The 12,508-nt window shown below is 51.4% G+C and overlaps 1 protein-coding gene across 1 annotated transcript in view; it reads left to right on the top strand.

Moving 5' to 3' along the window:
* LOC137300638 (adenylate kinase isoenzyme 1-like) overlaps positions 1-12,508 on the top strand; it is a 119,237-nt gene that overhangs the window by 56,649 nt on the left and 50,080 nt on the right. Inside the window, exon 9 of the mRNA XM_067969849.1 lies at positions 10,729-10,805. Coding sequence (XP_067825950.1) covers positions 10,729-10,805 — 77 coding nt within the window. The remainder of the gene's footprint in view (positions 1-10,728; positions 10,806-12,508) is intronic.

Genomic DNA, 12,508 nt, shown 5'->3' with positions numbered 1-12,508 from the left:
TATTTTCCATCTCTAGAGCTGAACTCTCGAACGTGTCATTGACTTTGATGCCTGCCTTACTGTCAAAATCAATGATGGGGTGAAAGGTCACTGGTGGGTGGGGCCAGGAATTATTTGACTGTTTATTCCCGCCATCTCTCCCGTCCTAACCTGAAGACGCCAACTCTTCTTGGGCCTAAAGGTCTTTTCTTGTTTCACAAAAGTTGTTGGGGGTCATTTTAGCTCTTGCCGATAGTGCATAACGGCCGATATCGGATCAGTCGCCCGTTAAAACATCTCTCCCGATGCTCATTTCCAAACTTTTTCTCGCTCCATGTACTGCCCTCTGGCCTTACACCAGGTCCCTGTGAGGTCATTGTGGGGAGTCCCCTCCGTTGGAAGGGACGGACGGAGGATCCGCCCCTTACTAGGCCCCAATGGAGACACACCCCCCACCCACCCACCCACCCACCCGAGGCTGCGACCCAGCGTATCCAAGTCCTGGTGGGGTTCTGAGGCGCCCGGGAAGGTGGCATTGCCCATTTTTATTTGAACCACCTGATCGCGAAGTGGCCAAAATGAGTCAAATTCAGATATTCAACAAATTAATCTCCCAACGCCCTAAACAAAATAAGGAACGCAGGGGGTTCTCCTCTGGGAGGGGCTCTCAGCCCAGTGCGAAGTCAGTTGCGTTGCCTCTGTTGTGATGAGTTTGCCGAGCTGTCGATTTCACGTCGAGGGCACCGTCCAGTCGGCGATTGCTCCACCTGTGGCGGCAGCGGAATTGACATTAATGTGCATGTCATGTGGCCTTTCACACCAAAGAGTCCACCAAGAGGCAAAGAGGCCTCCTGATTCTCATTCTGAATCTATTTGTGGGGGGTGTTGTGGGGGGGGGGGGGTGGTGGGGGGGGTAGGGGGTGGGGGGGGGGGTGTTGTGGGGGGTGGGGGTGGGGGTGGGGGGGCTGTTGTGGGGGGGATGTGCCAAGAGTTTTATCCTTTGGAAAATGGGGTCAAGTAAAAGCAGGCAGACAACCCAGAACGGCGTCTCTTTCAGTTTAAAATGTTTTGCAATCAGCGAGATTTCATTTGGTTAAAAGAAAGACTTGCATTAATGCAAGTGCCTTTCACGACCTCAGAGCATCCTAAAGTGTTTTACAGCCAATTATGTACTTTTGAAGTGTAGTCACTGTTGTAATATAAGTAATGGGACACAGCAAAGTCCCACAAACAGATTATCTGTTTGAGAGATGTTGGTTGAGGGATTAATATTGGCCTGGACACCGGGGAGAACTCCTCTGCTCTCCTTCGAAATAGTGCTGTGGGATCTTTCACGTCCACCTGAGAGGGCAGACGGAGCCTCGGTTTAACATCTCATGCAAAAGATGGCACCTCCGACAGTGCAGCACTCCCTCAGTACTGCACTGGGGGTTAAGTACAAGACTTGCGTTTGCCACCATACTGCCACTCGCCATGTGGTATTTTGACTTCACTGGACATTGGCCTTCACCGCGGGCATCTGGGTTCAAATCCAACCCAGACCGATGGGATGAAAGTTTCATCTGTCTGCTGGCTATAAGGGCCCAACTTCAAATAAATTCAGGCACTCTCAACCACGGTCCTCGCAGGCATTGCCAATCAGTCTGTTTTTTGGTGGCATTGGGTGAGAGAAGAATGTTGCCCCTAATTGGCACTGAATTGGTTGTCTCACTCGGAGACTTGGCCTCGCTCCTCCCTATCTCTCTAACCTCCTCCAGCCCTACAACCCTCCGAGATCTCTGCGCTCCTCCATTTCTGGCCTCTGGTACATCCCCGATTTTCTTCGCTCCACCACTGGCGGCCGTGCCTTCAGCTGCCTAGGCCCTAAGCTCTGGAATTCCCTCCTTAAACCTCTCCGCTCTCCAACTCTCTCTCCTCCTTTAAGACGCTCCTTAAAACCTGCCTCTTTGACCAAGCTTTTGGTCATCTGTCCTAATATCTCCTTATGTGGCTCGGTGTCACATTTTGTTTGATAATCGCTCCAGTGAAGCACCTTGGGACATTAAAGGTGCTATATAAATGAAAGTTGTACCTGTCCTGACCTGGCAGTTCTTGGTGCTGATACTGGGTACCTGAAATGAAAAGTGTTCCACTCCCTGAGTACTAATATCCCTCACAACGAGGAACACCAAATACCCAAAACAAAAATGGTCGATGCCACTGCACGTCAAGGATTATTATTGCATTGTGTTGTGATGGGATGAAGCTTTCCCACCTCAACCATGCACAGCCACTGAGCAAAGGCCCTGCACTTAACAAGAGTGAGGGAAGAGAAAAGCAGAAGCATGTTGCCACCAGAGGGTGCACTCGCACAACCAGCTACTGAGGGCCATTGGAGTCCAGCCGCTCCTCCCGTAGACTGAAATGAGCAGATAAGGGAGGGGGCGTGAGAGTATATAAATAACGCGGACAAAAGAAAATGACCAAAATAGCTTCATCTTCATCCAGAATTAGACACGTCCAAATGTGCTCAAATATATTGGATGAAGTGCCTGAGAGGAGATCTATCCATTTGCAGGTTTATTATTAATGGTTCTTTGTACCATTGCTTATCTGTTTTAAAAAAAAAGGAACTTGCATTCACACAGCGCCTTTCACAACCTCAGGTCGTCCCAAAGCCAATTAAGTACTTTTTGAAGTGTAGTCACTGTTGTAATGTAGGAAATGTGGCAGCCAATTTGCGCACAGCAAGGTCCCACAAACAGCAAGGTGATAATGCTCAGCTAATCTGTTCTAGGGATAAATAGTGGCCAGGTCACCGGGGAAAGCTCCCTTCGAGTAGTGCTATGGGATCTTTTAAATCCACCTGTCAGCACTGAACCAATCCTAGATGTAAGATCTTCACTCCTGAGGCACGTCCCTGACATGTTGTCTCGCACCAACACGTAAGCAGGTTAAATCTAGCAATCTGTGTCCATCGAGGATGGTCAAATAGTATAAAAGAATTCTTCTCTCCTTCGTTGTCCTCTTTACCCATCTTTATTTTCTTTTTTCCTTCTCTTTCATTTCTCCATGTTTTTCTTTACTCTTTTCGCTGCCCTCCATGCGACAGAAAACCAGAGAAATGTCAGGAATTTTCCAGGCCCCACAGGGAAACCTTGGGCCTTCCTCTGCTCGGGATTCCCTCCCCCACTCTTGACCGCAATCACATCTGGACGTACACCCTCCCCCATCCGACATAGTAATGAGACTGGTCCTCCGACAGGATAATGAGACTGGTCCTCCGACACGGTAATGAGACTGGTCCTCCGACACGGTAATGAGACTGGTCCTCCGACACGGTAATGAGTCTGGTCCTCCCAAACGGTAATGAGTCTGGTCCTCCGACACGGTAATGAGACTGGTCCTCCGACAGGATAATGAGTCTGGTCCTCCCAAACGGTAATGAGTCTGGTCCTCCGACACGGTAATGAGTCTGGTCCTCCGACAGGATAATGAGTCTGGTCCTCCGACAGGATAATGAGACTGGTCCTCCGACAGGATAATGAGTCTGGTCCTCCGACAGGATAATGAGTCTGGTCCTCCGACACGGTAATGAGTCTGGTCCTCCGACAGGATAATGAGTCTGGTCCTCCGACAGGATAATGAGACTGGTCCTCCGACACAGTAATGAGACTGGTCCTCCGACACGGTAATGAGACTGGTCCTCCGACACAGTAATGAGACTGGTCCTCCGACACGGTAATGAGACTGGTCCTCCGACAGGATAATGAGGCTGGTCCTCCGACAGGATAACGAGACTGGTCCTCCGACACGGTAATGAGACTGGTCCTCCGACACGGTAATGAGACTGGTCCTCCGACACAGTAATGAGACTGGTCCTCCGACACGGTAATGAGACTGGTCCTCCGACAGGATAATGAGTCTGGTCCTCCCAAACGGTAATGAGTCTGGTCCTCCGACACGGTAATGAGTCTGGTCCTCCGACAGGATAATGAGTCTGGTCCTCCGACAGGATAATGAGACTGGTCCTCCGACACAGTAATGAGACTGGTCCTCCGACACGGTAATGAGACTGGTCCTCCGACACGGTAATGAGACTGGTCCTCCGACACAGTAATGAGACTGGTCCTCCGACAGGATAATGAGACTGGTCCTCCGACAGGATAATGAGGCTGGTCCTCCGACAGGATAATGAGACTGGTCCTCCGACAGGATAATGAGACTGGTCCTCCGACAGGATAATGAGACTGGTCCTCCGACACGGTAATGAGACTGGTCCTCCGACACGGTAATGAGACTGGTCCTCCGACACAGTAATGAGACTGGTCCTCCGACACGGTAATGAGACTGGTCCTCCGACAGGATAATGAGACTGGTCCTCCGACACAGTAATGAGACTGGTCCTCCGACACAGTAATGAGACTGGTCCTCCGACACAGTAATGAGACTGGTCCTCCGACACAGTAATGAGACTGGTCCTCCGACACAGTAATGAGACTGGTCCTCCGACACGGTAATGAGGCTGGTCCTCCGACAGGATAATGAGGCTGGACCTCCGACACAGTAATGAGACTGGTCCTCCGACAGGATAATGAGGCTGGTCCTCCGACACAGTAATGAGACTGGTCCTCCGACACGGTAATGAGACTGGTCCTCCGACACAGTAATGAGACTGGTCCTCCGACAGGATAATGAGGCTGGTCCTCCGACACAGTAATGAGACTGGTCCTCCGACACGGTAATGAGACTGGTCCTCCGACACAGTAATGAGACTGGTCCTCCGACAGGATAATGAGACTGGTCCTCCGACACGGTAATGAGACTGGTCCTCCGACACGGTAATGAGACTGGTCCTCCGACACGGTAATGAGTCTGGTCCTCCCAAACGGTAATGAGTCTGGTCCTCCGACACGGTAATGAGACTGGTCCTCCGACAGGATAATGAGTCTGGTCCTCCCAAACGGTAATGAGTCTGGTCCTCCGACACGGTAATGAGTCTGGTCCTCCGACAGGATAATGAGTCTGGTCCTCCGACAGGATAATGAGACTGGTCCTCCGACAGGATAATGAGTCTGGTCCTCCGACAGGATAATGAGTCTGGTCCTCCGACACGGTAATGAGTCTGGTCCTCCGACAGGATAATGAGTCTGGTCCTCCGACAGGATAATGAGACTGGTCCTCCGACACAGTAATGAGACTGGTCCTCCGACACGGTAATGAGACTGGTCCTCCGACACAGTAATGAGACTGGTCCTCCGACACGGTAATGAGACTGGTCCTCCGACAGGATAATGAGGCTGGTCCTCCGACAGGATAACGAGACTGGTCCTCCGACACGGTAATGAGACTGGTCCTCCGACACGGTAATGAGACTGGTCCTCCGACACAGTAATGAGACTGGTCCTCCGACACGGTAATGAGACTGGTCCTCCGACAGGATAATGAGTCTGGTCCTCCCAAACGGTAATGAGTCTGGTCCTCCGACACGGTAATGAGTCTGGTCCTCCGACAGGATAATGAGTCTGGTCCTCCGACAGGATAATGAGACTGGTCCTCCGACACAGTAATGAGACTGGTCCTCCGACACGGTAATGAGACTGGTCCTCCGACACGGTAATGAGACTGGTCCTCCGACACAGTAATGAGACTGGTCCTCCGACAGGATAATGAGACTGGTCCTCCGACAGGATAATGAGGCTGGTCCTCCGACAGGATAATGAGACTGGTCCTCCGACAGGATAATGAGACTGGTCCTCCGACAGGATAATGAGACTGGTCCTCCGACACGGTAATGAGACTGGTCCTCCGACACGGTAATGAGACTGGTCCTCCGACACAGTAATGAGACTGGTCCTCCGACACGGTAATGAGACTGGTCCTCCGACAGGATAATGAGACTGGTCCTCCGACACAGTAATGAGACTGGTCCTCCGACACAGTAATGAGACTGGTCCTCCGACACAGTAATGAGACTGGTCCTCCGACACAGTAATGAGACTGGTCCTCCGACACAGTAATGAGACTGGTCCTCCGACACGGTAATGAGGCTGGTCCTCCGACAGGATAATGAGGCTGGACCTCCGACACAGTAATGAGACTGGTCCTCCGACAGGATAATGAGGCTGGTCCTCCGACACAGTAATGAGACTGGTCCTCCGACACGGTAATGAGACTGGTCCTCCGACACAGTAATGAGACTGGTCCTCCGACAGGATAATGAGGCTGGTCCTCCGACACAGTAATGAGACTGGTCCTCCGACACGGTAATGAGACTGGTCCTCCGACACAGTAATGAGACTGGTCCTCCGACACAGTAATGAGGCTGGTCCTCCGACACAGTAATGAGGCTGGTCCTCCGACACGGTAATGAGGCTGGTCCTCCGACACAGTAATGAGGCTGGTCCTCCGACACGGTAATGAGACTGGTCCTCCGACAGGATAATGAGGCTGGTCCTCCGACACAGTAATGAGACTGGTCCTCCGACACAGTAATGAGACTGGTCCTCCGACACAGTAATGAGACTGGTCCTCCGACACAGTAATGAGGCTGGTCCTCCGACACAGTAATGAGGCTGGTCCTCCGACACGGTAATGAGGCTGGTCCTCCGACACAGTAATGAGGCTGGTCCTCCGACACGGTAATGAGGCTGGTCCTCCGACACAGTAATGAGGCTGGTCCTCCGACACAGTAATGAGACTGGTCCTCCGACACAGTAATGAGACTGGTCCTCCGACACAGTAATGAGACTGGTCCTCCGACACAGTAATGAGACTGGTCCTCCGACACAGTAATGAGACTGGTCCTCCGACACAGTAATGAGACTGGTCCTCCGACACAGTAATGAGACTGGTCCTCCGACACGGTAATGAGACTGGTCCTCCGACAGGATAATGAGTCTGGTCCTCCGACACGGTAATGAGTCTGGTCCTCCGACAGGATAATGAGGCTGGTCCTCCGACACAGTAATGAGGCTGGTCCTCCGACACAGTAATGAGACTGGTCCTCCGACACGGTAATGAGACTGGTCCTCCGACACAGTAATGAGACTGGTCCTCCGACACAGTAATGAGACTGGTCCTCCGACACAGTAATGAGACTGGTCCTCCGACACAGTAATGAGACTGGTCCTCCGACACAGTAATGAGGCTGGTCCTCCGACACGATAATGAGACTGGTCCTCCGACACGGTAATGAGACTGGTCCTCCGACACGGTAATGAGACTGGTCCTCCGACACGGTAATGAGACTGGTCCTCCGATAGGATAATGAGGCTGGTCCTCCGACAGGATAATGAGGCTGGTCCTCCGACACGGTAATGAGACTGGTCCTCCGACAGGATAATGAGGCTGGTCCTCCGACAGGATAATGAGACTGGTCCTCCGACACGGTAATGAGACTGGTCCTCCGACACGGTAATGAGACTGGTCCTCCGACACGGTAATGAGACTGGTCCTCCGACACGGTAATGAGACTGGTCCTCCGACAGGATAATGAGACTGGTCCTCCGACAGGATAATGAGACTGGTCCTCCGACACGGTAATGAGACTGGTCCTCCGACACGGTAATGAGACTGGTCCTCCGACAGGATAATGAGGCTGGTCCTCCGACAGGATAATGAGGCTGGTCCTCCGACAGGATAATGAGACTGGTCCTCCGACACGGTAATGAGACTGGTCCTCCGACACGGTAATGAGACTGATCCTCCGACACAGTAATGAGACTGGTCCTCCGACACAGTAATGAGACTGGTCCTCCGACACGGTAATGAGACTGGTCCTCCGACACGGTAATGAGTCTGGTCCTCCGATAGGATAATGAGGCTGGTCCTCCGACAGGATAATGAGGCTGGTCCTCCGACACAGTAATGAGACTGGTCCTCCGACACAGTAATGAGGCTGGTCCTCCGACACGATAATGAGACTGGTCCTCCGACACGGTAATGAGACTGGTCCTCCGACACGGTAATGAGACTGGTCCTCCGACACGGTAATGAGACTGGTCCTCCGATAGGATAATGAGGCTGGTCCTCCGACAGGATAATGAGGCTGGTCCTCCGACACGGTAATGAGACTGGTCCTCCGACAGGATAATGAGGCTGGTCCTCCGACAGGATAATGAGACTGGTCCTCCGACACGGTAATGAGACTGGTCCTCCGACACGGTAATGAGACTGGTCCTCCGACAGGATAATGAGGCTGGTCCTCCGACAGGATAATGAGACTGGTCCTCCGACACGGTAATGAGACTGGTCCTCCGACACGGTAATGAGACTGGTCCTCCGACACAGTAATGAGACTGGTCCTCCGACACAGTAATGAGACTGGTCCTCCGACACAGTAATGAGACTGGTCCTCCGACACAGTAATGAGGCTGGTCCTCCGACACGGTAATGAGACTGGTCCTCCGACACAGTAATGAGACTGGTCCTCCGACACAGTAATGAGGCTGGTCCTCCGACACGGTAATGAGACTGGTCCTCCGACACAGTAATGAGACTGGTCCTCCGACACAGTAATGAGGCTGGTCCTCCGACACAGTAATGAGACTGGTCCTCCGACACGGTAATGAGTCTGGTCCTCCGACACAGTAATGAGACTGGTCCTCCGATAGGATAATGAGGCTGGTCCTCCGACAGGATAATGAGGCTGGTCCTCCGACACAGTAATGAGACTGGTCCTCCGACACAGTAATGAGGCTGGTCCTCCGACACGATAATGAGACTGGTCCTCCGACACGGTAATGAGACTGGTCCTCCGACACGGTAATGAGACTGGTCCTCCGACACGGTAATGAGACTGGTCCTCCGATAGGATAATGAGGCTGGTCCTCCGACAGGATAATGAGGCTGGTCCTCCGACACGGTAATGAGACTGGTCCTCCGACAGGATAATGAGGCTGGTCCTCCGACAGGATAATGAGACTGGTCCTCCGACACGGTAATGAGACTGGTCCTCCGACACGGTAATGAGACTGGTCCTCCGACAGGATAATGAGGCTGGTCCTCCGACAGGATAATGAGACTGGTCCTCCGACACGGTAATGAGACTGGTCCTCCGACACGGTAATGAGACTGGTCCTCCGACACGGTAATGAGGCTGGTCCTCCGACAGGATAATGAGACTGGTCCTCCGACAGGATAATGAGACTGGTCCTCCGACACGGTAATGAGACTGGTCCTCCGACACGGTAATGGAGCCCAGGATTTAAAATGTTCCGGGTTTCGTGCCAGCATCGTAACGGGCCCTTCCCGCCCACCCCGGCCCCAACATGCCCCATCGGGGTCCTAGTCTTAGCATCAAGCACTCCCTGGTCATGCACAGTTGGATGGAGAGTGAAGCCTTCACTTCTCTGCCCCATCAAACACTCTCAGGTCAGGCACAGCACAGGTTACTCAAAGTTCAAAGCTCTCCCTACTGTGTCCCATCAAACACTCCTAGGTCAGGCATGGCACGGGCTAGGTGCAGAGCAAAGTTTCCTCTACTTTGCCCCAATGTGCCTCAACCCCAATCTCAGAAACCGATCCCCATCACACCAGTGTGACATTTTTCCATTTCCTGCACCACCTCTCCTGTGGCTTATCATCGAATCTTACAGCACAGAAGGAGGCCATTCAGCCCATCATGCCGGCTCTTTGAAGGAGCTATCCAATTCGTCCTACACCCCTGCTCTTTCCCTGCAGCGCTGCAAATGTTTCCTTTTCAAGTATATATCGGATTCCCTTTTGAAAGTTACTATTGAATCTGCTTCCACCGCCCTCCTGGGTAGTATATTCCGGATGATAAGAACCCACTGCGTAAAAAAAATTCTCCTCATCTGGTTCTTTTGCCAGTTATCTTAAAAAGTCTTCTCTGAGTGAGAATGTCAATGTGATGTGGAGTAATGTCGTGTTATGGCCCATGTGACTATTTCATTGAGTGGGAGTGATGGACACATGTACTGGAGGTCATTGGACCTGGACCTACTGGGACCATGGGAGTATCACTGTGAAATGGCTGAATTGTCACTAGGATTTTAATGAATGGTTTCGTGAGGTTCTTCTATCCTGTCCCCCATTCACGGATTACTTATGTCGTCCATTTTTCTTTCCTGTGTGGAGTCCTTTGCACTTGTCTGCATTAAATTTCATTTATCATTATTCTACCCTTGCACATATTTTGTCCAACTCGTTTTGTGTTCCCTCAAACTGCCTCTTCAAAAATCAGCTGCCCCTCTTATCATCTGCAAATTGGACCAATCTTCTCTGAGCTTCCAGATCCAAATCATTCATGGAAATTAGAAATGGACGAGGTTCCAACACTGATCCCTGGGGATCCCGCCTCTTCCCTTCGCTCCCACTCTTAACACTGGGATTGGATTCGTAAGGAAGTGAGAAGAGCTGCACTTCAGCCGCACAGAAGCCTTGTGTGGCTTGAGTGACGCCAGTCGGTCACCCATTGTTATGAATGACCAAGAAGACTCTGGGCTTGGAGGTCCACCGGGCCTGGCCGCAACCCACCCCTCTGACGGTGGTGTCCTTGTTGAGGGCGGAAGGAAGTTTTGCCCCGATGCGGTCCTGTGGGACCTCCAACAACAGGCCAGGATCTGGCGTATCCAGCTCCCAGACTACTCCAAGAGCCTTCTGCCACATTCCCCCCGCAGTTACGGCAGGAGTGTGCCGGACGGCCCTTGGACCGTCGGGGACAGCATTTTTAATGTTCACCGTATCCGGGGGTAGCATAAATGTAGCAGCGGGACGTCCGGTTGATTTTCTGTTCTTTCTCTTCAGAGATAAATGGACAGGAGATGCTGCAGGTCACCGAGAAGAGTGAGAAAGAGCAAGGAAGGTCGGAGGCAGACGCACAGGTGAGTGATACTTTCTACTGCAGGAATTCACGGGCTGCTTTGCACAACACTTCCATGTTCAATGAGCAGTCGCATCCCCCCCCCCTCTCCCCGGCCCTCCCCTCCAGTGAAAGTCTGATGAGCGATAGAACAAGAGCTCAGATGACCCTTGCGTTACAGCCCGACCCCTGGTGCAGAATGAGAAAGAAAGTTCTTGCATTTACATAGCGCCTTCAGCTAAATAAATAGCTCCTTCAACCGCACCTGCTTTATCCTTCAAATAGCACGGGTCAAAAGGGATTCCCATTGGGAGACCCATTGTTCGAATAACTTGAACCTACCCAAACATAAAAGGGCAGTGCCAGCTCACTTGGCACAAAGCCCAAGAGGAAATAGGAAAGAAACAAATCAGAAAGTGATCACAAATAGCCACAAACCGCTGCTACAAATCTGACAGCAGGCCTGTTTAAAAAGCTCCCCTGCGGACAGCAGTCCTGCACGGCCATTTTGTATGGTGCGTAGATGCCATAAATTGGAAGAACTTCTAAATGATGTGATCGGGGGCTAATCTTCATATAATCAACTGCACACTGGCAGGTGAGCACTCTGGTGCCGGTACAAAGGCTGAGCAGAAAACTGAACAGGAAGCTAAATGAGCTGAAATCTGGATATCTGCCCATTTTTCTAATTGGTTAGAAAAATCTTTCTGTCACCGCCAACCTCTCTCTGTCGCAGCCTTTCCTGTCTCTCTATGTCGCGACTATGGTCACTGGTCCACTGGACTTCCCCCACTTGTTCCTTCTATGCTCCAAATATGGCATCTTGCCCTCACCTCCTACTCCGGAGATCCTCATTGCATTGAAATCAAGACTGCGTTATTTCCTACTCTAACTCCCTCTTTCCCCAGACCTCAAAACCATTGAACCTTTAACTCCCTCTCTCTTCCTTTCCTCCTTCGATCTACGAGCTCTTAAAATCCAAGTTTGGTGTCATTCAAACTCTTGGGGAGCAATTTAACCTAACTTGCCTGGCAGGAAACTGACGAGATTGGGTGCAAAACGCTGGTTTTAAACCCCGCCCGATTTTGCTCCCCATTGAAGTCATTGGGTTTCCCGCCCGGCGAGTTAGGTTAAACTTGCCCCCTTGGTTTACCTCCTCATTTTTACTCTTTGCAACCTTGGTTGATGGCCTGCACTGACGTATCCGGGTCCCAGCCAAATTCACGAGCCTTCTGCCACATTCCCCCCTCAGATACGGCAGGAACGTGCCGGAAATCCCGTGGATTGTCAGGGACAGTATTTTTAATGTTCACCGTAATCTGGGGTTAGCATAAACCTTCACTTAGTTTTCTGGATTTAAATAATGGAATCCAAAGCCTGCATTCTGAGACAAAATAGAGTGTTATTCTTAGTGCAAAAAAGGTATCAGTCTCCAAACAATCCGGTGGCCATGAATAAAACATCCTTGTATCACTTTCACCTCTCAACTTCAAATGTGACAATTGTAACATTGAGCTCATGATCCATCAGTAAAGCAAGCAATCCATTCCCAGAGGTGCTTTATGAATGGCTTTTGGAGTTCCTAAGGGAAGTGATATGGGACAGTCTCCATCCAGTTAGTAATGCTCACAACGTAGGGACGCCAACTCTGGTTGGATGCATTTCTGGAGGTTTCATCACATGACCTTCTGCCTCCAACTGCCCCGCCCAGTTAAACAGCCTTTC

Source organism: Heptranchias perlo, chromosome 31 (assembly GCF_035084215.1).
Source record: "Heptranchias perlo isolate sHepPer1 chromosome 31, sHepPer1.hap1, whole genome shotgun sequence".
NCBI lineage: Eukaryota > Metazoa > Chordata > Chondrichthyes > Hexanchiformes > Hexanchidae > Heptranchias > Heptranchias perlo.
The sequence above is the reverse complement of the archived record's forward strand: the minus strand, read 5'-3'. Positions and strand labels throughout refer to the sequence as shown.